Genomic DNA, 26,500 nt, shown 5'->3' with positions numbered 1-26,500 from the left:
GCTACTTGGTCTGTGTAGTCATGCAAACATTTGTTTGTTGAGCAAGTAGTTTGGCCATTTTCTGCCGTTTATTATTCCTAGTCATTTCTCCCATAGGCGACTGAATCGGAAGTTCTAAGACAATCGCGAAAACAGGCGCACTTCCGCATTTTAGAATAAGGTCAATAGGATTGACATATTCTAGTGGTTGAACTAGGTATTACAGTCCAAATATTGGAAAAGGTTTTTTTTTCCACTTGACCCCTTCCGACATGACTCAACACAAGAGCAGGTTGCCAGATTGAAGACACAAACACAAATGAATGTGCCTGAATGTTAAGCCTTTCACTGTAAGCTTCTCAGTTAATGTTTACTTTATAATATTTATTTTATTTGCTTCATGACTGAAACTAATTCAATTACATACAGACAATTTTCTTTAATTAAGCAGAGAATAATTCGTAATTCTAGGTCTGGTCAATCAGATCTGCTAAACAGACGAGTGATGTATTGTTTTCTCATTCTGCACTACTGCGTCTTAGTTGACTGTGTTTCCATCCTAAAAAACACAATGAACGTGGTGATTGTAGTGGCTTTTGGAGGAGTGAGATGCTCTTTGAGAGCACAGACAGATGCTCAAGACATAATAAGATCAATAATAATGATAATAATAATAATACTAAACCACCGTAAATCTTCTTCAGCAATATTCAGTTTTACATATGAACTCTTTTGTTAATATTTCTAAGACAGATGAAGCTTATGGAATTAAATTGTAGCTGTATTATATTTTTATTGTATTGTAGCTTAAAGGTTTTTGTAAATCTGTTAAAATTGTAAATCAAATATTTCTTGCTAAAATATTTCTATGTAAAGCTACTTTTGTAAAGTATTTTAGATGCCTAACATAATAGTGATGTTAATGTGTGATTTCTCAGCTAAATTCAATATGTAAAAGAACACTTAAGTAACAAATCCATCCACTTTCCTAACTGTCCTTTTATGTTTATTTTCTTTGTTTCCCTTAAACGTACTAACCAAGTGTTTGTTTTTTTTTTTTTTCATGCAAGCATACACATTTATCTTTGGTGCATATTGTAGCCCAGTTGGTGGTGAATTCAATGAAATTACTTGTTATACGTTAAAGAAATGAGCACAAATGTCAGTCCAAAATCCTCTTAGACCACTAAGAGTTAAAGGTTTTGGTATTTGTTTTGTTGTAATTCTTTAACTATTGCTTGGAATCAGTTGATTTCCTTTTGTTTGATTACTGATCATTCACTTATCTAAATTACTGTGCAGGAACTCGGTGTTTAAACTTTTGGGAAAAAAAAGAGTATACGTATATTAGTATTTTTGAACAATAAAATCTCTTCATGAATGCTGAAATATTTGAAAACAGTACATGTGAGACCAATATGTAAAACACAAAATACCTTGTGGCAGATGATGGTTTCTTCTCTCTGAGGTTTGGGGGTTTGACTAGTGAGTGGTCACTCTTCAGAGACACAGAGCTGGACACACGTGATCCTGATCTCACACTGAAGACACAAACACACCAGAGGAATAAACGGCAGGAGAATCTTCAGTCTCCTTTAAAGCTGCAGTATGTAGGATTTCATATTCTACTGGTTAAACTAGGTGTTGCAGGCCAAATTTAAAATATTTAAAAAGTTTTTTTCACTCGATCCTTTCCGATGATGACCAGACATATAAGCAGGTTGCCAGATTGAAGACACAAACACAAGTGAATGTGCCTGAAGATTAAGCCTTTCACTGTAAGCTACTCAGTTAAGATTTACTTTGTAACGTGTGTATTATTTGGTTCATGACTGAAACTAATTCAATAACTTACAGCTAATTATTATTTTTTTTTAATTAAGCAGAAAAAAATTCTTAGCTCTAGGTCAGGTCAATCAGATCTACTAAACAGACGAGTGATGTGTTGTTTTCTCATTCTGCACTACTGCAACTTCATTGACTGTGTTTCCATCCCAAAAAACACAATGAACGCGGTGAATGTAGTGGCTTTTGGAGGAGTGAGATGGGAGTGCAACCAGGCAAGACCATCACTCTTGGAATCAGTTGATTTCTTTTTGTTTGATTACTGATCATTCACTTATCTTAATTACTGTGCAGGAACTTGGTGTTTAAACATTTGGAAAAAGAGTATACGTATATTCATATTTTTGAACAATAAAATCTCATCATGAATGCTGAAATATTTGAAAACAGTCCATGTGTGACCAATATGTAAAACACAAAATACCTTGTGGCAGATGATGGTTTCTTCTCTCTGAGGTTTGGGGGTTTGACTAGTGAGTGGTCACTCTTCAGAGACACAGAGCTGGACACACATGATCCTGATCTCACACTGAAGACACAAAAACACCAGAGGAATAAACTGCAGGAGAATCTTCAGTCTCCTTAAAGGTTCAGGACACCCTGGAGAACTTTTTTTTATATATTAACAGATTTGTGTGTGTTGAGCATCAGTTAAAACAATGTTAGCACCTGTCGGCTTTAATTGTGGGGAAAACTGGATAATTTTGAGCAGCTAATTTCAGCTTCCGGGTTTAAAATGATTTTTGGGGAGGGATCAAAATCGGCGACGTAGCGAAGTACCGCAAGTGCAATGATGACGCGTCGGTTTCTCGTTATTATTCAAAGCGGAGTTTCCTTATCCTATGAGAAGAGCCGGCTGCTTAATTATTCATGAGAGCATGACAGCACGCGCTTCCAGAAGGCAAGTCAGACGCAGACCTGCCAGACCAGTGCCAAGCTCAAGCTGTGAGACACGAACCCACGGGCACGCAGTAGCCGTTTATGAAGGCTCGTATGTGTTTGTTTCCATGATCCACGGGGTTTGTTGCATGTTTTTCCCCACGATCCTGTCAGGGCCGATCATACAGCAAAGCTGTGTGTGTGATGCAAGCATTTTTGTCGGGAGAGCAGCACGAGAATTGGAGAATAGCGGATGTTGTCTTGTATCAGGAGTTCATTCACATTCAGACACATCGCCGTGCTGCTGTGTTTGCCTAAATCCTCCAGATTACCAGCAGGACTAATGGTTAAAATAGACAGGTCAGGAGACCTGCTGCACTGAGTCTGCATTTAGATCTATGATTCAGACCGGGGGATTGAGGGAAAAGTCCTCATTTATAGTGTTTATATGAACACGATTATCTTTATAATGATATAAATTGTGGTTGTCTGTATATGAAATTACGAATAACAAATGTAGCAGGGCATTAAATTACTGTTTATTTCTTTGCATTTTAACTTTGTAAACTATAAACTCATGCGTCTCCTCACGGTTTGTCTCAATTTGTGAGCTAACTGACATCAACAGTTGTTCGCTTCCCTTCTCCCCTGCTGGCCACGCCCACTCCTGCCCTATGCTCACGGAGCTCCACGCCCATTAATCATGCATCTTTTGAAAAAATTCTGAAGTAGACTTTAACCGAAAGTGGGGGGTGTCATGGCCCTTTAAAAGCTGCAGTATGGTCGGTGCCAATAGCCAAGTGATTAGTGCGTAGAAATATAGCACCAAGGTGCTTACGGCGATCCGAGTTCAATTCCCGGTTCGAGGTCTTTTGCCGATCCTTCCCCTATCTCTGCTCCCCACATTTCCTGTCTGTAAAAATATCCACTGTCCTATCCCAATAAAGGTGAAAACCCCTAAAAAATAATATAAATAAAAAGCTGCAGTATGTAGGATTACATATTTTAGTGGTTGAACTAGGTATTGCAGTCCAAATTCAAAATATTGGAGGTTTTTTTTTTCACTTGATCCCTTCCGACGATGACTCAACACATAAGCAGGTTGCCAGATTGAAGACACAAACACAAGTGAATGTGCCTGAAGATCAAGCCTTTCACTGTAAGCTACTCAGTTAATGTTTACTTTGTAATAATTATATTATTTGCATCATAACTGAAACTAATTAGGCTGTTTTTCACCAAGGCAACATGGTATGCTGAAATATAATTGGGTAACCTGGCAGTGAGGGGGAGCAGTTACACAAACCAAATCAAAGACAGACATTCCAACATGGAACGCACAAAGCAGACTTCAGCATTGTTTTTCAGACAAACACGTTTGTTCACTTAGTATGTTTCTTAAATATCTTTAAACATATTATAGTATTTTTAATCTTTAGAAGATTCAATTACTTACATACAGCCAATTTTTTTAATTAAGCTGAGAATAATTTTTAGCTCTAGGTCTGGTCAATCAGATCTGCTAAACAGATGAGTGATTTATTGCTTTCTCATTCTGCATTACTGCATCTTCATTGACTATGGTTCCATCCCAAAAAACACAATGAACGTGGTGAATGTAGTGGCTTTTGGAGGAGTGAGATGCTCTTTGAGAGCACAGCCAGATGCTCAAGACATAATAATAATGATATTAATAATAATACTAAACCACCGTAAAGCTCTTCTTCAACAATATTAAGTATTTTTTATTTTTTATTTTTTTTGCTTTGTTTCCCTTAAACGTACTAACCAAGATTTTTTTTGCCTGCAAGAATACACATCCATCCTTGGTGCATATTGTAGCCCAGTTGGTGTTGAATTCAATGAAATTACTTGTTATACTTAAAAGAAATAAGCACAAATGTCAGACCAAAATCCTCTTAGATCACAAAGGGTTAAAGATTTTTGTATTTGTTTTGTTGTAATTATTTAACTATTGCTTGAAATCAGTTAATTTCCTTTTGTTTGATTACTGATCATTCACTTATCTTAATTACTGTGCAGGAACTTGGTGTTTAAACATTTGGAAAAAGAGTATACGTATATTCATATTTTTGAACAATAAAATCTCATCATGAATGCTGAAATATTTGAAAACAGTCCATGTGTGACCAATATGTAAAACACAAAATACCTTGTGGCAGATGATGGTTTCTTCTCTCTGAGGTTTGGGGGTTTACCTAGTAAGTGGTCACTCTTCAGAGACACAGAGCTGGACACACATGATCCTGATCTCACACTGAAGACACAAACACACCAGAGGAATAAACTGCAGGACAAACTTAAGTCTCCTTTAAAGCTGCAGTTTATAGGATTGACATATGACTAGTGGTTAAACTAGGTATTGCAGACCAAATTCAAAATGTTATAGAATGTTTTGTTTTTTTTAACTTGACCCATGCGACAATGACTCAACACATAAGCAGGTTGCCAGATTGAAGAAACAATCTCAAGTGAATGTGTTTCGAGCATGAGGGGTGCATCAGCACAACTACAACATTACTGCAGCAGCAGACACTGAGCGACTCATAGCAGCAAAGCAACAAGCGATTTTTCTTTTTTATGGAGTGCGAGCAACCTCCAGGGACCTCTATCTACACGAGTGACAGTGACCGTTGGCTACCAGGTGGGTGTTTCCAGCGACACTTCAAAGTTGAGAATCCTTCAACTTTATGCAAATGAAGAGCGAGTTTTTTGAGCGACAGCCAATAGGAGCAGCAGTAGAGCTCACATGATCCTCTCTCAGCCCCTACAGAGGTGATTGTATACATGCTGTAGACCTACACAGATCTGCATTTGCAGCAGATCGCCGCCCAGAGTGAAAGGCAGCTACAAAGTGGCAGCTAGAATGAGGTATCTTGTCTTAAAAACGCAACAAAAACTATAGGATAGTCATTTTTTCTTAATTTGTTCATCTGAAACTAATGTATTTTTTCCTCTTTATTTCATTTAACTTTTGATTTGAGAGACTGCATTGATTAACTTGCAATAATATAATATAATATAATATAATATAATATAACATAATATAATATTATACACTGATTTTATTAAAAAAACTTTATTCTTTACTTGCTTTCATACTCTTGGTTCATAGCTCATACATATAATAGACCTATTTTTTATTCAAAGTTTACATAATTTGGTGTTTATATCACTAATGCATTTAAAGCAAACTGAACAGCTCTAGATGCACAGATTTTGGGAGAGTATGCACAAGATTTAAAGAATATTTTTCATTTAATTCCGAAATTTTTACCAGCTCATTCTTGGGGGCTCTGTGTCAGCCAAATAGGAGTTTGTGTAGTTAAAATCAGCACAAACTAATAGTTGAATGAAGTTCTGTCTGAACAGGTCTGCTACACAGGAAACATGGGTAAACAGATGAGTGATGTGCTGCTTTTTCATTCTGCTCATCTCAACTTCACTGAAAACAAATTTGACTCTAAAACCTTGTGATGGAACCTGTAGAGAAAATAAACTCACCACAGAAACCAGATGAGGAGATATAAAAACATTTCTTTGAATCTATAAAAATTCATATAGTCTCTAAATCTGAGAGACAAAATATTTTAAAACTGCCTTTACTGAACTATATGCTTAACATGGATGTTTTTATTAATTTTATTATATGAAGTTCTGGTATATCTTCATTTTATCTCCTCTATAAGCACATGCTGAAACTGTTCTGTGCTCAGCTTTAATTCTGATGTTGTACAGAACTGTAAACACCAACACATGACATATTGAGCTCTGATAAAGATGACACCAGATTAAGCTGTCAGTAATCTAGAATGATCTTAACACATTTGCTGAAGCTGTAAACTGAAGCTTTGTCCATCATTTCATCAGGTAATAGCAACACAGATAAGTGCATTGTTGTTGGTCTTTGTTCTTCAGAGAAAGTGTTGAAATAATGTTTTAAAAACAGAGTCAATACCTGTGTTTCTCTGAGAGAGAGTCCTTTACTTGCTCCTCTGCCATACTGCAGCTAAAACACCAATGCAGACATTAGCAGAGCTCTGAGGAAACAATCAGCCGCTGACCATCACCTGGAGATGACAATATACTGAGATTAAGAACAGCACACTTTATAGCAATCAATGCTCACTTCACTAACAACACCGCACTGAAACAGACCACATGCTGAGGGATAGAACAATTATATAGCTTTCTGTCACGGTTGCAGGTTTGTGCGCTCTTCCGGAGTGTCTGTTTGATCATGTTGGTTTGTTTTTGTTCTGTTTGTTGTGTTGTATCTGTTTTGATCACGTGTGATGACGGCACTCAGCTGGCTTGATGAGCCCGCCAGCTGAGGCTCATATTCGGGCCTATATATGGGCCACGTTTTCTGTGTGTCTTTGTCAGTTCGTTATGTGTGCTTATGATCTAAGGACTAATTTCTGGACCCTGTTTCCTGCCTGATTCCTGCCCGATCTCTCCTAGCACTAGCACCACATTCATTACTTGCTTTTTGTTTGACTCTGTCAATAAATATTATTTTTGTTAAACTTGCACTTGGATCCCCCTGAACATTCTTTTATACGTGACAAAACGAACTGACCTTCACCATGGATCCAGCGAGTGCATCACAGATTTCGGAGTTCCACACAACCAGCTATGCCCGGATCGATCGTCAAGATGAAGCGCCACCACAGCACAGGCTATCCAGGCCCTGGTTGGGCAGGTTTCACTGCTGACTACGCAGGTACAACAGCTGGGTTCTGGAGCAGCTCAAGCGGATCCTGCACCAGCCCCGGAGGTGATGCCTGCGCTAGTGATTGCTAACGCTAGCCGCTCTGCTGAGCCTCGCCTTCCTCCTCCGACCTGCTATGCTGGACAGCCTTACTTGTGTCGGTCCTTCCTGGCCAAATGCTCCCTGTACATCACCCTGCAGCCATCCTTGTTTTCGTCTGAGCAGTCCAAGGTGGCGTTCGTAATCACCCTCTTGTCTGGAAGAGCAGCCCAATGGGGTACCACAGCAAGGGAGAAAAAGCTACCATGTTGTTCATCCTTCGATCTTTTCTCCAAAGAACTCAAAAAGGTCTTTGATCGGGCCCCCTCTGGGAGAGAGGCCGCCCGAGTCCTTGCTGAGCTCCGCCAGGGGAATCAGAGCGTGGCGGACTATTCAATCAAGTTCCGCACGTTGGCTGCTGAAAGCGGTTGGAACGCGGAGGCTCAATGGGACATGTTTCTACATGGGCTTTCGGATCGGCTCCAGGATGAGATCTACTCTTTAGATCTGCCTAAGACGCTGGACGAATTAGTGGATCTGGCTATCCGGGTGGATTCCAGACTGCTTCGCGGTGAGAGTCGCTTGAGGCATGGCAGATTTCCGGATCCTGTTCCTGAGCTCCGGTCTCGGCGGTGGCGCCGGAGATGAGTAGCGCTGACCCGGAGCCCATGCAGGTGGGCAGATCCCGCTTGTCCGTGCAGGAGAAGCGCCGTCGGAGAACTGAGGGACTCTGCCTTTACTGCGGGGGGGCGGGGCATCGGGTGGCTTCCTGTCCCGTAAAAGACAACACCCATCAGTAACCTCTTACCTACTGATGGGTGTTGTCTTTTACGGGACAGGAAGCCACCCGATGCCGATGAAATCAGTTTGGACAAATCCTCTGCGGCAGCCACATTACTACCTGTCACCATAACATGGGGTTCCGGAAGCCAGAACACCCACGCCCTAGTCGATTCCGGGGCGGAGGGAAATTTCATAGACTCCAGTTTTGCTTTCAGTTTTAAACTTCCGGTTATAGCTCTGTCACAACCCATTGCAGTACGCGCACTCAGCGGACTTTCCCTTCCCACTATCACTCACTCCACTAAACCCATAAAACTGATCACGTCTGGAAATCATGTTGAAAACATTTCATTTTTTTTTAACAGACTGTTCCAACACACCGGTGGTTTTAGGTCATCCTTGGTTGATTCTCCATAAGCCTCATATTAACTGGGGTCTTAATACTATATTTTCGTGGAGTGAGAATTGTCATCAGTCTTGTCTTTCGTCTGCTCGTTCTGCTGTTTCTTGTTCTGTGTTTCAGGAGGAGCGCATGGACCTGTCAAACGCGCCCAGTGAGTACCTCGACCTAAAGAGAGTGTTCAGTAAGTCTCGAGCTGCTTCTCTGCCTCCTCATCGTCCCTATGACTGTGCAATAGACTTATTGCCAGGTACGTCTCCGCCCAAAGGCAAGTTATACTCTCTTTCTATTCCTGAGAGGGAGGCCATGGAGAAATATATTTCTGATTCTCTAGCGGCCAAGATCATACGGCCCTCTTCTTCACCGGCGGGGGCGGGGTTCTTTTTCGTGAAAAAGAAGGATGGGTCTCTTAGACCCTGCATTGACTATCGAGGGCTGAACAGCATCACGGTGAAGAATATGTATCCTTTGCCGCTGATGTCTTCAGCGTTCGAGCGTCTGCAGGGGGCTTCGTTTTTCATGAAATTAGATCTCTGTAACGCATATCATTTGGTTCTTATGAAGCAGGGCCATGAGTGGAAAACCGCCTTCCTTACCCCTAGGGGGCATTTTGAATACTGTGTTCTTCCGTTCGGGCTTTCTAATGCTCCTGCGGTTTTCCAAGCACTCGTAAATGACATGTTGCGAGACATGATAGATCAGTTTATTTATGTCTACCTGGATGACATTCTGATTTTTTCTCGTTCTCTCCAGGAACATGTGCAGCACGTCAGGCGAGTGCTTCAGCGGCTGCTAGAGAATGGGCTTTTTGTCAAGGCGGAGAAATGCGTGTTCCATGCACAGTCTGTTCCCTTTCTAGGACACATTGTGTCAGTCGAGGGGGTGCGCATGGATCCAGAGAAGGTTCAGGCTGTGGTAAATTGGCCAATTCCGGAGTCTCGTAAGGCCCTGCAGAGATTTCTGGGCTTCGCCAATTTTTACCGGCGTTTTATTCGCAATTTCAGCCAGCTCGCCGCCCCTCTGATCTCCTTAACCTCCTCCAAAACTCCCTTCAGGTGGTCGAGCGCAGCACAGGCTGCATTCTCCAATCTGAAGAGCCGCTTTGTTTCAGCTCCCATTTTAGTGACACCTGATTCCTCCCGGCAGTTTGTGGTGGAGGTTGACGCGTCAGAGCGCCGTCTCGGATGACAGAATTCATCCGTGCGCGTTTTTCTCTCACCGATTATCTCCCGCAGAACGAAACTACGACATTGGTAATAGGGAGTTGTTGGCTGTCCAACTCGCTTTGGAGGAGTGGCGTCATTGGTTGGAGGGTTCGGGGGTTCCCTTTATCGTTTGGACCAATCATAAGAACCTCGAATACATCAGGTCCGCCAAACGACTCAGCTCCAGGCAGGCTCGGTGGGCATTATTTTTCGGACGTTTCGACTTTACCATCTCTTATCGGCCGGGTTCCAAAAACATCAAACCCGACGCGTTATCCCGTCTTTTTGATTCTTCCGAGCGCAATACATCTCTTGAGCCCATCGTTCCCCAGAGGATTTGTATTTCTGCAGTGACATGGGAGATCGAGAGCAGGGTTCGCACAGCCCTGGACGGGGTAACGCCCCCGGTCGGATGCCCACCTAGTTGATTGTTTGTGCCGGAGGGGATTCGGTCTGACGTCATTCGATGGGGACATTCCTCCAAAGTGGGTTGTCATCCAGGGGTGAGTCGTACATTATTTTTAGTTAAACAGCGATTCTGGTGGCCAGCTATAGCACGGGACATACACGAGTTTGTTTTGTCCTGTTCTGTTTGTGTCTTTTTTTAAGACTTCTAATCGCCCTCCTGCTGGACTCCTTCAGCCACTGTCAGTGCCTTCGAGACCCTGGTCGCACATTTTGCTAGATTTCGTCACCGGTCTCCCGCCATCTGGTGGCAATACGGCTGTTTTGACCGTTGTGGACCGGTTCTCAAAGGCTTCTCATTTTATTCCTCTGCCCAAATTACCCTCAGCCAGAGAGACAGCGGATGCTGTCATTAATCACGTCTTTCGCATTCATGGCCTCCCGACGGATGTGGTTTCTGACAGGGGGCCTCAGTTTGTCTCTAAATTTTGGAGAGAATTTTGTCATTTATTGGGAGCGACTGTAAGTCTTTCTTCTGGTTTTCATCCTCAGAGTAACGGACAAACCAAAAGGGCCAACCAAGATCTCGAGCGCATGTTACGTTGTTTGGTTTCCCAGAATCCCTCCTCTTGGAGTCAGCAGCTACCATGGGTGGACTACGCACACAATTCATTACCAGTGTCGGCTACGGGCCTTTCTCCGTTTCAGTGTAGCTTAGGTTACCAGCCACCAGCTTTTCCCAGTCTGGAATCCGAAGTCGCGGTCCCCTCCGCCCACCTTGTCCAGAGGTGTCGACGCACTTGGAACAGGGCCAGACAGACCCTCCTTCAAGTGGGTGCGTGCACCAAGGCTAAAGCCGATCGCCACCGGTCGAAGCCTCCCGTTTACGTCGTCGGTCAAAAAGTGTGGCTTTCAACTAAGAATATTCCCTTGCGTTCCGTATGTAATAAACTTGCACCTAAATTTATTGGCCCATTCACTGTCATCAAGATCATTAGTCTGGTGGCAGTCCCCCTTAAACTTCCTCCAGCGTACAGGAGAATACATCCCGTGTTTCACGTTTCTAAATTAAAGCCCGTTTTTCATACGGCGATTAACCCGCCCACTCCGGTCCCCCCCCCCCCCGCCGCGTCTGGTAGATGGGGAGACTGTTTATTCGGTTAAGCGCATTCTGGACTCGAGACGGAGGGGGCGAGGATTTCAGTACTTGGTGGACTGGGAAGGTTACGGTTCGGAGGAGAGAACTTGGGTGCCTGCAAAGGACATATTGGATCACTCTCTTATCGATGATTACAATCGCCAGGTAAGCGCTTCTGGGAGCACCAGGAGGTGCTCTTGAGAGAGGGGTAATGACACGGTTGCAGGTTTGTGCGCTTTTCCGGAGTGTCTGTTTGATCATGTTGGTTTGTTTTTGTTCTCCACGTGTATCTGTTTTGATCACGTGTGATGACGGCACTCAGCTGGCTTGATGAGCCCGCCAGCTGACGCTCATATTCGGGCCTATATATGGGCCACGTTTTCTGTGTGTCTTTGTCAGTTCGTTATGTGTGCTTATGGTGTGCTGTTCTGTCTGTGTGCTTAGGATCTAAGGACTATTTTCGGGACCCTGTTTCCTGCCTGATTCCTCTCCTAGCACTAGCACCACATTCATCCCCCTGAACATTCTTTTATACGTGACAGTTTTCATTATTTCACACCATTTAAAGCACTCCACATAATTCAGTCTAGGCACACCCAAAACATGTCACTCAAATTAGCTGGTTTTAAGCCACATCTAGGGCAACTACTTCTTATTTTATAATTTATGAATATCTGAAACAAGCAGATCTGCACAGATATACCGCCCTGGTGGAACTATTGTCCCGTACACTAAAGATAAATTTATGAATAACTTACCTGATTTTTCTCTATTTCTAAATGCACCCATAAACACAAATGACCTTGATGTAGTTACTAGCAGTATGGATGCACTGTTAAAAATTGTCCCGTTAAAAAAACAGTAAAATGCTGAAAGCTGCAGTTGCCAGCAATGAACTGTTATTTTACAGTATGTTGCTGTAAAAATACATGGACTTCATTGATTTACACAATACTCAAGTGAACTCATTTTGCTCACTGAAAGCAACTGCCTCAAATTGGTCAACTGCTGTATGAGTTAATGAAGTAATGTGCTATATATGCTTAGAAGTATACTTATAACGATAACTTATTTTAGTTAATTAGAAAAGTTTGGTTTAACTCTAATGTCTTATATTTTACAACAGCACACATACATGTAAATCTGAAATTAACACAGAGAGATTCTGACTGCATCAGCAACTAAGCAGCCGCTATCTTTAAATAAAGAAACATGCAGAATAACATCAGCAGTTCATTGTTCATCTTTAACTCATACACTGGCTCTACTCTCCTCCACAACGCAGACACACAGAAGAAATTAACTTCAGGTTTTACAGTAAAATACTGTTTTTTTCCCTTGATTTAACGGTAATCTTCTGGCAGCTGTGGTTGCCAGCAATCTACTGTTTTTTTACAGTCTATTTCCGTAGTTTAAATTAACAGTATATTACTGTTAAAATACATTTTTACACTGTGTTTTTACCTCTCACACCTTTAACCCTTTTAACCCCAGAGCATATACTTCAGTTTTAATTGAAGTGTCCACACTACTGAGTGTTCAAGAAACATGTGGCAAAGCTGAAGTAAATGAATTAATCAAACGACTAATTAAATGATAATTGAGGATTAACGATGAACAAATGAAGAAATACTGAAGGGAAAAAACAAGAACAGAACATACAAAACTTTAGTCACAGCTTTATAATGAAATAACCTGAAGAACAACAAATGATTAAATCATTTAAATGATCAGCGGATGATTAAACAACTCTACAAACATCATCACCAGCTGATACATGTATTTTTGTATAACATCTACTAAAGTTCTTCTTGAGAAAAAGTGAAAGTTTTATGTCACCATCATGGAGAACAGAGTTTGCTTTAGTTTGGCTCTTAGCCCTGATAGTTTTATCATTTATATGTGTAGGCTGCTGCAATTGTTAAGAACTTTGTTTCAAAGGCTATTTTAATGTGGCAAGCCAGCCAAAAACCTAAATAAGATCTGGTGATGTTCATGTTGCTATTGAATGGCAGAATCTGTTCTAATTTAGTATAATATAATTTATTGGTCCTATTCAATGTTAAATCTATTGTTTTACATTATATGTCTATATATGGCAATGATTTCTGGAAGTTTTTAAGAATATCTTGGACAAAAACGCTTTGCTCTATGGTGTCAAGCGCACTCAAAAAGACATCAATAATCAGCATATGAACCTCAATAATGGTGACAACTGACAAAATTAACAGTTTAACTCACAAACAGGCAACTGAAAGTCTAAACATAAACAACAGCAGAATCAAACACAAATAAAGAAAACTGTTAGACCATTATACTACATTTATTCATGCCGCAATGCATGCTGGGATATTTGTACAGTGCCACACCCAGCATGCATTGCAGCATGAAACATTTGAACTGTTACCATTGTTAAGATACAAGGTCAGATTCATGAGGTCTGAGTGTGTATTTGTCATAACTGAACTGCTTTTGTTTGTTATTTCTTAACCAGTAAGAAATACTTGGATATCTTTTCTGTTTCCACTTCTCTTTAATTAAATTGACATCTGCAACTAAGTATAAAATTTATTGCATGAGGCCCTTCTTCCAGATGTATACTAAAATATTTATCAGAACTAATTTCAGACAAATATCTATCTATTGACTTTCCAACTTTATTGATATAATAAAAGTGTTTTGTAAATTCTGTATTACAGCAGTTAGAGAGTCTGCATTAATAAGGTGAAGAGCCCAACTAAACCAGCCCCTCACTCCATTACGTTGACACAAAAAGCACCTAAATTTCTGTTGGATCTCAATGAGAATAGTATGAAAGTCAAATCAGTCAGTAATAAGTGTGTCTGCTGTTGTTTGTGGAGTTGTTTAATGATCCTCTGCTGAGACTGAAGCTGTTTTATTTTATTTTATTTTATTTAATGTTGTAACTCAAGTCACTGTTTGTGTTTCTTGTTTATTTTCTTCAGTAATTGTGATTATTAACAGCAGGTGTTTATCAGTGTCTGAATTCACTCATTAGTGTTCATTAACTCTGTCAGGTGAACTATATTGGTGAACTAGTTGATGGAATAGTGAACAAGGACACAAAGTGTGATTTTAAACACAGACTTCAAAATGTCGAATCTGAACTCTGTTAGCTCACAGTTTTCTGCAGTTGGTTACTGTCTCGAAAACAAAAATGTTACCCAGAAAGCACTGTTTTAACAGAATATTACTGTTTTAGTGAAAAAACATTATTTTACCGTAAAATCTGACCATTTTTTAACAGCAATTTTTTACAGTGGGTATCTTTACTAGCACACTAAATATTGTTGCCCTTGTCAAATCAAGAGAGAATAAAACTACACAATGGTATAACAATGATTGCTCACAAAAACCGCAACTTGTACCCCTAAACGTAAGTGGATAAACTAAATTAGAGGTCTGTAGAATTGCAAACAAAGATAGTATATACAGCTATAGGAGGGCTCTAAAATCTTATTTTAAGATTCTTATTTAACATTGTTGCTAAACTAGCCAATAATTGGTTGTTTTCTGAGGAAAATGTCTAACCACAAATTATTAGTGATGACTTTTTTCAGTGAAAAAATCTTTTCAGTAGACAGAAAATAAATGTTGAACTTTCTGCACTTCTTTTTTCACTTCTGCAGCGAGAAACCTCTTGACTGTGGTCGTGTCCTCAAGACAACACCCAAACAATTGGAACTTAAAATATCACTGTTAAAAATTGTCCCGTTAAAAAACAGTAAAATACTGGCAGCTGCAGTTGCCAGCAATGTACTGTTATTTTACAGTATGTTGCTGTAAAAATACATGGACTACATTGATTTACACAATACTCAAGTGAACTCATTTTGCTCACTGAAAGCAACTGCCTCAACTTGGTCAACTGCTAAATGAGTTTATGAAGTAATGTGCTATATATGCTTAGAAGCATACTTATAATGATAACTTAATTTAGTTAATTAGAAAAGTTCGTTTAACTCTAATGTCTTATTTTTCACAACAGCACACATACAAGTAAATCTGGAATCACCAGAGAGATTCTGACTGCATCAGCAACTAAACAGCCGCTGTCTTTAAATAGAGAAACATGCAGAATAACATCAGCAGCTCAATGTTCATCTTTAACTCATACACTGGCTCTACTCTCCTCCACTACGGTGACACACAGAAGAAATTAGCTTCAGGTTTTACAGTAAAATACTGTTTTTTCCTTAATTTAACGGTAATCTACTGGCAGCTGTGGTTGCCAGCAATATACTGTTTTTTTACAGTCAACTTCCGTTGTTTAAATTAACAATATATTACTGTTAAAATACATTTTTACACTGTGTTTTTACCTCTCACACCTTTAACCCTTTAAACCCCAGAGCATATACTTCAGTTTTTATTGAAGTGTCCACACTACTGAGTGTTCAAGAAACATGGAGCAAAGCTGAAGTAAATTAATTAATTAAATGACTAATTAAATGATGATTGAGGATTAACAATGAACAAATGAAGAGATACTGAAGGGAAAAAACAAGAACAGAACATACAAAACTTTAGTCACAGCTTTATAATGAAATAACCTGAAGAACAACAAATGATTAAATCATTTAAATGATCAGCGGATGATTAAACAACTCTACAAACATCATCACCAGCTACACTTATTACTTAATACATGTATTTTTGTATAACATCTACTAAAGTTCTTCTTGAGAAAAAGTTAAAGTTTTACGTCACCATCATGGAGAACAGAGTTTGCTTTAGTTGGGCTCTTAGCCCTGTCATTTTTAAATCTTTAAAATCTATTGTTTTACATTATATGTCTATATATGGCAATGATTTCTGGAAGTTTTAAGTATATCTTGGACAATAACACTGCTCTATGGTGTAAATCGCACTCAAAGAGACGTCAGTAATCAGCCTATGAACCTCAATAATGGTGACAACTAACAAAATTAACAGTTTAACTCACAAACTGGCAACTGAAAATCTAAACATAAACAACAGCAGAATCAAACACAAATAAAGAAAACTGTTAGACCATTATACAACATTTATTTATACTGCAATGCATGCTGGGATATTTGTACTGTGCCACTCCCAGCATGCATTGCAGCATGAAACATTTAAGATGTTACCATTGTTGAGATACAAAGTCAGATTCATGAGGTCTGAGTGTGTATTTGTCATAACTGAACTGTTTTAGTATGTTATTTCTTAACTGTTAAGTAATTAAGGAGGTATCTTTTCTGTTTCCACTTCTCATTATTTAAATTAATACCTGCAACTAAGCATAAAATCTATTGCTTGAGGCCCTCCTTCCAGATTTATAACAAAACATTTATCAGAACTTATTTCAGACAAATAGATTTCTCTATTTATTTACTTTCCAATTTGATTGCTATAATACAAGCATTTAGTTAACTCTTTATTATAGTAGTTGGAGAGTCTGAATTAATAGGTTCGAGGGTGAAGATCCCAACTAAACCAGCCCCTCACTCCATTACGGTGACACAAAAAACACCTTAATTTCTGTTGGATCTCAATGAGAATAGTATGGAAGTCAAATCAGTCAGTAATAAGTGTGTGTCTGCTGTTGTTTGTGGAGTTGTTTAATGATCCTCTGCTGAGACTGAAGCTGTTTTATTTTATTTTATTTTATTTAATGTTGTAACTCAAGTCACTGTTTGTGTTTCTTGTTTCTTTTCTTCAGTAATTGTAATTATTAACAGCAGGTGTTCATCAGTGTCTGAATTCACTCATTAGTGTTCATTAAAACTGTCAGGTGAACTATATTAGTGAACTAGTGTATGAAATAGTGAACAAGGACACAAAGTGTGATTTCAAACACAGACTTCAAAACATCGAATCTGAACTCTGTTAGCTCACAGTTTTCTGCAGTTGGTTACTTTCTCGAAAACAAAAATGTTACCCAGAATGCACTGTTTTTAACAGAATATTACTGTTTTAGTGAAAAAACATTATTTTACCGTAGAATCTGACCGTTTTTTAACAGAAATTTTTTACAGTGTACTGTTTCTCTGAGCAAAAGTTTAATAGAATATTTCAAGAAGATAAAAAAGGTATTTGAGATTAAATCTGAGAGGTCTCTGAAGAATACTTAAAGCCATATTGGACCTATAAAATAAGAATATATAGTTTGTCAAGATAACCGCAGCTTTAGCCCATTATTATTTATTAGTATTGTTTAGTTATTAAGTTAGTACTAAAATGTCATTTGGCAACTAAGGGTTAAATACAGTGTAAGGAACATCAGCTTGTTTTTCAGTAGAGTTTCTTCCTGTTCAACTGGAAGGTCTGGTTTAACTTTACTTTCGAGTTCGAGATTCTCTATGGTAAGAGTTATAATTTTTTACTGAATGATCTGAAATGATCAAGTCACCCTGATATAGAAGAGTACACATATTTTCATGAGAATAAAGTTTTGTTTGACACAATGTTTAAATGACTGTTTTGACTGTTTTGTTTAATCAGAGCTAGAGGTTTTGAGCTTCAGGATCAGCCATTTAAATCACACTCGCACGTATAAAATGCCTTCATCATCTCCACAAATAATTTTAATAATAGAAGTAATAAACTCACATGCAGAAGTACAGACACTCTTGTGCAGCAGGAAGACAATCTGAGCTCTTTCACTTTACTAAAACCCACCTGTGTGATGTACAGGTATATCCTGAAATGTTACTGGCTCCACAGAGTGGCACTGACATGAATATTCATGAGACTCCCCTGACTGTAGGTGTGTCTTCAAGACAACACCCAAACCACTGGAGCTGGAAATATCTGTGCAGCTTCTCTGTGAACAAATGTGTTAAAGAAATATTTTTGAGAAAAAAAAGTATTTAGGATTCAATCAAAGAGGTCTCTGAAAAATACTTAAAGCAGTAACTTCAGATTATATATTTTGTCACAATAACTTCAGGTTTAGCCCATTATTTTAGTTTTGGTAAGTTAGTAAGTACTAAAGTCAGCTTGCAGTTAAGGGTTAAATGCAGTTTGTACAAGGAACATCAGCTTGATGTTTTTTTTTTTTTTTTTTTTTTTTTTTTTTTTAGCAGAGTTTCTTCCTGATCAACTGGAAGGTCTGGTTTAACTTTACTTTCGAGTTCGAAACTCTCTATGTATAGAGTTCTGTTTTAATTTGAATTATCTGAAATACTCAAGCCAACTGATTTAGAAAAGTACAAACATTTTCAAGCGATTAAAAAGTAAAGTTATTTGACATTGTATTTAAATGATGTTTTGGCAACTTACAATTGAGAAGGCAGTCAGCGATTCAACAAGAAGTGGCAATACACAACAGAAGTGCTAATTATAGAATTAACTGTTAGTGGTCAAAGAAGTATGTTCTTTGGGGGTGGGTTGTCGAGTGGTGTTGTCATTATCAAAATTGGTAACATTTTGGGATTGTCGAGTGGTGAGGAGGGGGAAAAAAGAGGGTGTTTTGATTTTCTTCACAGGGGTTCAGGGGATCTCATAAGAGATGGGTTTTTAGTTGTCGTTTTAATGATACCAGTTAATCTGCAGCCTGTTTGTTGATGGGAAAATCATTCCACCAGTGAGGAACATTGATTAAAAAGGTTTTGGAAACCTTTGCGATGGAACCATGAGGCGGTATTCACTCACCAACCAGAGACCTCTGGATGATACAGTACATCCGGAACGTAATGATATCGCTTCACTTTTTTATTTTACAGCCTTTTTGCAAAATGGATTAAACTAATTTATTTCCTATGTGCAATTGTAGAAAATAAACTCAGTGGTTTCAATATCAATCTCTCAAAAATGACAAGAGTTCTCCTCAGTATCACATTTTAATCTCAGGAATTCTTTTGATGGATACACATCATTAATCATTTTAAACTGAAACTCTTTCATTTTGGGGAGAATTGGATAAGAAATGGGATATATGTGATATATGTGATGTGGTTCGAGCCTCAACTGCACTGTTAAAAATTGTCCCGTTAAAAAACAGTAAAATACTGGCAGCTGCAGTTGCCAGCAATGTACTGTTATTTTACATTATGTTGCTGTAAAAATACATGGACTACATTGATTTACACAATACTCAAGTGAACTCATTTTGCTCACTGAAAGCAACTGCCTCAACTTGGTCAACTGCTGAATGAGTTTATGAAGTAATGTGATATATATGCTTAGAAGCATACTTATAATGATAACTTGTTTTAGTTAATTAGAAAAGTTTGGTTTAACTCTAATGTCTTATTTTTCACAACAGCACACATACATGTAAATCTGGAATCACCAGAGAGATTCTGACTGCATCAGCAACTAAACAGCCGCTGTCTTTAAATAGAGAAACATGCAGAATAACATCAGCAGTTCATTGTTCATCTTTAACTCATACACTGGCTCTACTCTCCTCCACAACGGTGACAGACAGAAGAAATTAGCTTCAGGTTTTACAGTAAAATACTGTTTTTTCCTTGATTTAACAGTAATCTACTGGCAGCTGTGGTTGCCAGCAATCTACTGTTTTTTTACAGTCTACTTCCGTAGTGTAAATTAACAGTATATTACTGTTAAAATACATTTTTACACTGTTTTTTCCTCTCACACCTTTAACCCTTTAAACCCCAGAGCATATACTTCAGTTTTTATTGAAGTGTCCACACTACTGAGTGTTCAAGAAACATGGAGCAAAGCTGAAGTGAATTAATTAATTAAATGACTAATTAAATGATGATTGAGGATTAACAATGAACAAATGAAGAAATACTGAAGGGAAAAACAAGAACAGAACATACAAAACTTTAGTCACAGCTTTATAATGAAATAACCTGAAGAACAACAAATGATTAAATCATTTAAATGATCAGCGGATGATTAAACAACTCTACAAACATCATCACCAGCTACACTTATTACTTAATACATGTCATTATTAACATTTATATATCTTGGCTGCTGCAATTGTTAAGAACTTTGTTTAAAAAGCTCCTTTGTTGTGGCAAGCCAGCCAAAAACCTAAATAAGATCTGGTGATGATTATGTTGCTGTTAAATGGCAGAGTCTGTTCTCATTTAGTATAACAAAATTTACTGCTCCTATTCAATGTTAAATCTATTGTTTTACATTATATGTCTATATATGGCAATGATTTCTGGAAGTTTTTAAGTATATCTTGGACAATAACACTGCTCTATGGTGTAAATCGCACTCAAAGAGACATCAATAATCAGCATATGAACCTCAATAATGGTGACAACTAACAAAATTAACAGTTTAACTCACAAACAGGCAACTGAAAATCTAAACATAAACAACAGCAGAATCAAACACAAATAAAGAAAACCGTTAGACCATTATACAACATTTATTTATACTGCAATGCATGCTGGGATATTTGTACCGTGCCACTCCCAGCATGCATTGCAGCATGAAACATTTGAGATGTTACCATTGTTGAGATACAAGGTCAGATTCATGAGGTCTGAGTGTGTATTTGTCATTACTGAACTGTTTTTGTATGTTATTTCTTAACTGTTAAGTAATTACGGATGTATCTTTTCGGTTTCCACTTCTCATTAATTAAATTAATACCTGCAACTAAGCATAAAATCTATTGCATGAAGCCCTTCTTCTAGATTTATAATAAAACATTTATCAGAACCAATTTCAGACAAATAGATTTCTCTATTTATTGACTTTCCAACTTGATTGCTATAATACAAGCATTTTGTTAACTCTTTATTATAGTAATTGGAGAGTCTGCATTAATAAGTTCAAGGGTGAAGAGCCCAACTAAACCAGCCCCTCACTCCATTACGGTGACACAAAAAACACCTTAATTTCTGTTGGATCTCAATGAGAATAGTATGGAAGTCAAATCAGTCAGTAATAAGTGTGTGTCTGCTGTTGTTTGTGGAGTTGTTTAATGATCCTCTGCTGAGACTGAAGCTGTTTTATTTGATTTGATTTTATTTAATGTTGTAACTCAAGTCACTGTTTGTGTTTCTTGTTTATTTTCTTCAGTAATTGTAATTATTAACAGCAGGTGTTCATCAGTGTCTGAATTCACTCATTAGTGTTCATTAAAACTGTCAGGTGAACTATATTAGTGAACTAGTGTATGAAATAGTGAACAAGGACACAAAGCGTGATTTCAAACACAGACTTCAAAACATCAAATCTGAACTCTGTTAGCTCACAGTTTTCTGCAGTTGGTTACTTTCTCGAAAACAAAAATGTTACCCAGAAAGCACTGTTTTAACAGAATATTACTGTTTTAGTGAAAAAACATTATTTTACTGTAGAATCTGACTGTTTTTTAACAGCAATTTTTTACAGTGTGGATCAGTTGGCATTTCTGTGTGGAGTTTGCATGTTCTTCACATGTTCGTGTGGGTGTCTGGTTCCTCTCACAAGTCCAAGTGTAGGAGTGTGAATGAGAGTGTATGGGTGTTCCCCAGTGATGGGTTGCAGCTGGAAGGGCATCTGCTACGTAAAACATGCTAAATAAGATGGTGGTTCATTCTGCTGTGGCGACCCCAGATTAGTAAAGTGACTGAGCCAAAAAGAAAATGAATGAATAAATGGGATAAGTCTGTTGAGAAAAGCAGAACTGCAGGACATATATGCTCTTATTTCAGTAAGTAAAAATGCAACTTTCCATTATTCGGAGTATAACATAAGCTCAAGTATAACATAAGCTCATGTGTGTCAAGATGAATATCATAAACTATTACCAGTATGATTTGGCCTTTACCAATTTGTTTAATAAAATAAAGAATCTATGATATCTAAATCGTAATAAAGAGACAACAAGCTGTATGCTCGCTCAAATATTATGTCAGTCATGATGGTAACGGTAAAACTCAAGGATTACCTTGGATCTTCTCAGAAATTTACCATTGATCCAGCCTGATCTCACGAGAAAACGTAAGTATTTTACTTTTTGCCAGTTCAGTGGTTAATTCGTATGAATTCATACAAGTTCAATCGTACAAAATTGTACGATTTAAATAAGGAGGCGTGGTAACTAACCCCACCCCTAAACCCAACCGTCATTGGAGGATGAGCAAATCGTACTAAATTGTACAAATTAGATCATACGAATTAGCCACTAAATCAAAAAAGTTACATATTGCCGTGAGATTGTGTTGATTGATCATATGTATAACAAGAGGCAGGATCTTTTTGGAATGCAGGCAATGTTTTTTAAATCCTAATCTTAATGAAACAGATTAAGGCTCATTTTGGACTACACTTAAATGTCATTACAGTTGCTTGATGCAGTAATAATGCATCTAAAAGTTTAGTGGGTTTAACTAATGTCACGTCTGTTTTTATTTATATCAGATGCAGAAATTTTAGACACTAGATTAAAAGTCCAATGTATGTATTAGACAACAGTAGAACAATCTGCAAATAAGTGGGTTGCAACATAATTACTCATCTGTCTTCCACTTGTAGCAATAGAACGCAGAGGGTATATGAACTCATCTTGACTAAGGTTAAGGTTTTTGTTCATTATTTAAAATCATTGTATTTTCTTTGTTTATACAATAGGTGAGAGTTCAAAGTGGCTATTACCGCCGGAGGATATACCGCCGCCGTTTAAAAATGGCTGCCGCTCTGTTTTTAGTGTATGACTGCAGTTTGTGAATAAGCCGCCAGGGGGCGCAAAGGGACGGGATGCGAACGGACAGAAATAGCCTATACAGCAGCTTTAAATATGCTACTGTGCTTGTAAATGAGATTAAACAATAAGTCAAAGCATTATAATTCCTTCATTAATCATTTAAAATTTGTTTACACGCTTTATTGTAAACTTTCTGAGTGCAAAGAGGACTCTGTTTGGAAAATTGAATTAAAGAAATAAAAGACAACTAAAATGAAAGCACAAACATTCAGTACAAATAAGTATGCCTAAATAAATAAATAAATAAATAAAGCAGTCTTATAGCCTAAATATAGAGAGATGTTCAGTGTTTGCTATTTTGATAGAACTAAGACAAGACATTTTCATTCATGTTTTTATATACGCTTTTTATATTTCCGTTGTTGATTATATTTTACTATCTCATTTTATGTCTCAATTATTGTACATAATAATAAACGAATAATGAAGATAAATGAATAATGAAAATAGGCCTCAATTAATCATTTATTTAAAGACATTGTGGCAAAACACTGAGAAACGGTCAGCAGCATGGTCTAAAGAGCTTAAGTTGAATGCTGCTTCATCAAAAGCAAAAAAATAAATTGACCTACCTTAAGCAGATCACTAAAAGTATAATAAAAATAATTTTGCCGCAGGACATAAATTAAATCTCGCAGGTTTATTTTTAATAATTTAGTTTCAGTTCAGTTTTTTTTTTTTTTTTTCAAAACGTCAATGTTCTCCTTTAAAGTAGCTATAACTGTTGTGTTTTTTTTTTTTTTACTTAATGGCTCAATATGTTTTGTATTTTAATTTTTAATTTCAGTCACCTTGCATATGCGTGTGAAATATAATTCCTTCATTAATCATTTAAAATTTGTTTACCTGGTTTATTGTAAACTTTTTAAGTGCAAAGAGGATTCGTTTTGGAAAATACAATTGAATAAATAAAAGACAACTAAAATGAAAGCACAAACATTCAGTACAAATACGTAGTCTTAAATAAATAAATAAATAAATAAATAAATCTATAAAGCAGTCTTTTAGCCTAAATATAGAGAGATGTTCAGTGTTACATTTTTGTTGTTGATTATATTTTACTATCTCATTTCAGTTTAAATTATTGTACATAATAATAAACGAATAATGAAAATAAATGAATAATGAAAATAGGACATAAATTAAGTCTGGCAGGTTTATTTTTAATAATTTAGTTTCAGTTCCGTTTTTTTGTTTCGAAACGTCAATGTTCTGCTTTAAAGTATAACTGTTGTTTTTTTTTGTTCTTTACTTAATGGCTCAGTATGTTTTTTATTTAAATTTCAATTTCAGTCACCTTGCATATGCGTGTGAAATATAGGCTAATGCGCGCATAACTGCGGAAAAAGAAGAAAAAGCTGTCAGTTACAGCTAATTCATCAAAATAAGCTATATTAAAATACAGCATTTATGTTAATACAGGCAGAGTGTGAACAAACTCAAGGCTAAGATATGCGCTTGCCTTTTAATGCATTTAAAAAGATTTGCTGCTTTTTTATAGGCTACTATGGTGTATAATGATTTTTTCTTCTTTTTTGTATGGTAAAGGACAATGCACATTATGTTATTGATGTAAACTTAGGCTAAAACTTACCATTGATAAACGTGACCTACCTCAAGCAGATCACTTAAAGTGTAATAAAAATAATGTTGCCGCAGGACATAAATTAAGTCCCGCAAGTTTATTTTTAATAATTTATTTTCAGTTCTGTTCATTTTTTTCTCAAAACGTCAATGTTCTTCTTTAAAATAAAAAAGTTTTTTTTGTTGTTTTTTTTTTTTTTTGACTTGTAATGGCTCAGTATCTCATATATATATATATATATATATATATATATATATATATATATATATATACACTGTAAAAAATTGCTGTTAAAAACGGTCAGATTCTACGGTAAAATAATGTTTTTTCACTAAAACAGTAATATTCTGTTAAAAACAGTGCTTTCTGGGTAACATTTTTGTTTTCGAGACAGTAACCAACTGCAGAAAACTGTGAGCTAACAGAGTTCAGATTCGATGTTTTGAAGTCTGTGTTTGAAATCACACTTTGTGTCCTTGTTCACTATTTCATACACTAGTTCACTAATATAGTTCACCTGACAGAGTTAATGAACACTAATGAGTGAATTCAGACACTGATGAACACCTGCTGTTAATAATTACAATTACTGAAGAAAATAAACAAGAAACACAAACAGTGACTTGAGTTACAGCATTAAATAAAATCAAATAAAATAAAACAGCTTCAGTCTCAGCAGAGGATCATTAAACAACTCCACAAACAACAGCAGACACACACTTATTACTGACTGATTTGACGTCCATACAATTCTCATTGAGATCCAACAGAAATTAAGGTGTTTTTTGTGTCACCGTAATGGAGTGAGGGGCTGGTTTAGTTGGGCTCTTCACCCTTGAACTCATTTAAGAAGACTTTCCTACTGCTGTAATACAGAATATACAAAATGTTTATATTATAGCAATAAAGTTGGGAAGTCAATAAATAGAGAAATTTATTTATCTGAAATTAGTTCTGATAAATGTTCTGTTATAAATCTAGAAGAAGGGCCTCATGCAATAGATTTTATGCTTAGTTGCAGGTATTAATTTAATTAATGAGAAGTGGAAACAGAAAAGATACCTCCGTAATTACTTAACAGTTAAGAAATAACATACAAAAACAGTTCAGTTATGACAAATACACACTCAGACCTCATGAATCTGACCTTGTATCTCAACAATGGTAACATCTCAAATGTTTCATGCTGCAATGCATGCTGGGAGTAGCACTGTATAAATATACCAGCATGCATTGCGGTATAAATAAATGTAGTAAAATGGTCTCACAGTTTTCTTTATTTGTGTTTGATTCTGCTGTTGTTTATGTTTAGACTTTCAGTTGCCTGTTTGTGAGTTAAACTGTTAATTTTGTTAGTCGTCACCATTATTGAGGTTCATATGCTGATTATTGATGTCTCTTTGAGTGCGATTTACACCATAGAGCAGTGTTATTGTCCAAGATATTCTTAAAAACTTCCAGAAATCATTGCCATATACAGACATATTATGTAAAATAATAGATTTAACATTGAATAGGAGCAGTACATTTTATTATACTAAATGAGAACAGACTCTGCCATTTAATAGCAACATGAACATCAGCAGATATTATTTAGGTTTTTGGCTGGCTTGCCACATCAAAAGAGCTTTTTAATCAAAGTTCTTAACAATTGCAGCAGCCAAGATATATAAATGTTAAATATGACAGGGCTAAGAGCCCAACTAAAGTAAACTCTGTTCTCCATGATGGTGATGTAAAACTTTAACTTTTTTCTCAAGAAGAACTTTAGTAGATGTTATACAAAAATACATGTATTAAGTAATAAGTGTAGCTGGTGATGATGTT

At 37.1% G+C, this 26,500-nt stretch overlaps 4 protein-coding genes across 5 annotated transcripts in view; 2 read left to right on the top strand and 2 right to left on the bottom strand.

The window, feature by feature from the left end:
- The window catches only part of wu:fb12a08, a 49,642-nt gene extending 31,577 nt beyond the window's left edge, over positions 1–18,065 (bottom strand). The window contains exons 1-5 of one of the 2 annotated variants that reach the window (XM_088650158.1): positions 18,006–18,065; positions 6,683–6,794; positions 4,877–4,981; positions 2,249–2,353; positions 1,416–1,520 (exon numbers count right to left, since the gene is read on the bottom strand). In XM_088650158.1, coding sequence (XP_088506284.1) covers positions 1,416–1,520; positions 2,249–2,353; positions 4,877–4,981; positions 6,683–6,726 — 359 coding nt within the window. In that variant the 5' untranslated portion in view covers positions 6,727–6,794; positions 18,006–18,065. The remainder of the gene's footprint in view (positions 1–1,415; positions 1,521–2,248; positions 2,354–4,876; positions 4,982–6,682; positions 6,795–18,005) is intronic. The other variant, XM_088650159.1, reaches the window with a different exon arrangement.
- The window catches only part of LOC148680782 (NACHT, LRR and PYD domains-containing protein 3-like), a 463,735-nt gene that overhangs the window by 215,868 nt on the left and 221,367 nt on the right, over positions 1–26,500 (top strand). The gene's annotated exons all lie outside the window — the stretch shown is intronic.
- Positions 1–26,500, bottom strand: part of LOC148680790 (uncharacterized) — a 796,717-nt gene that overhangs the window by 604,063 nt on the left and 166,154 nt on the right. The window lies entirely within an intron of this gene.
- The window catches only part of LOC148680812 (uncharacterized), a 451,921-nt gene that overhangs the window by 405,665 nt on the left and 19,756 nt on the right, over positions 1–26,500 (top strand). The gene's annotated exons all lie outside the window — the stretch shown is intronic.

This window comes from Danio rerio, chromosome 4 (assembly GCF_052040795.2).
Source record: "Danio rerio strain M-AB ecotype USA chromosome 4, GRCz13ab, whole genome shotgun sequence".
Taxonomy (NCBI): Eukaryota; Metazoa; Chordata; class Actinopteri; order Cypriniformes; family Danionidae; genus Danio; species Danio rerio.
Note: the sequence above shows the minus strand (reverse complement) of the source record. Positions and strands in the feature narration are given on the sequence as shown.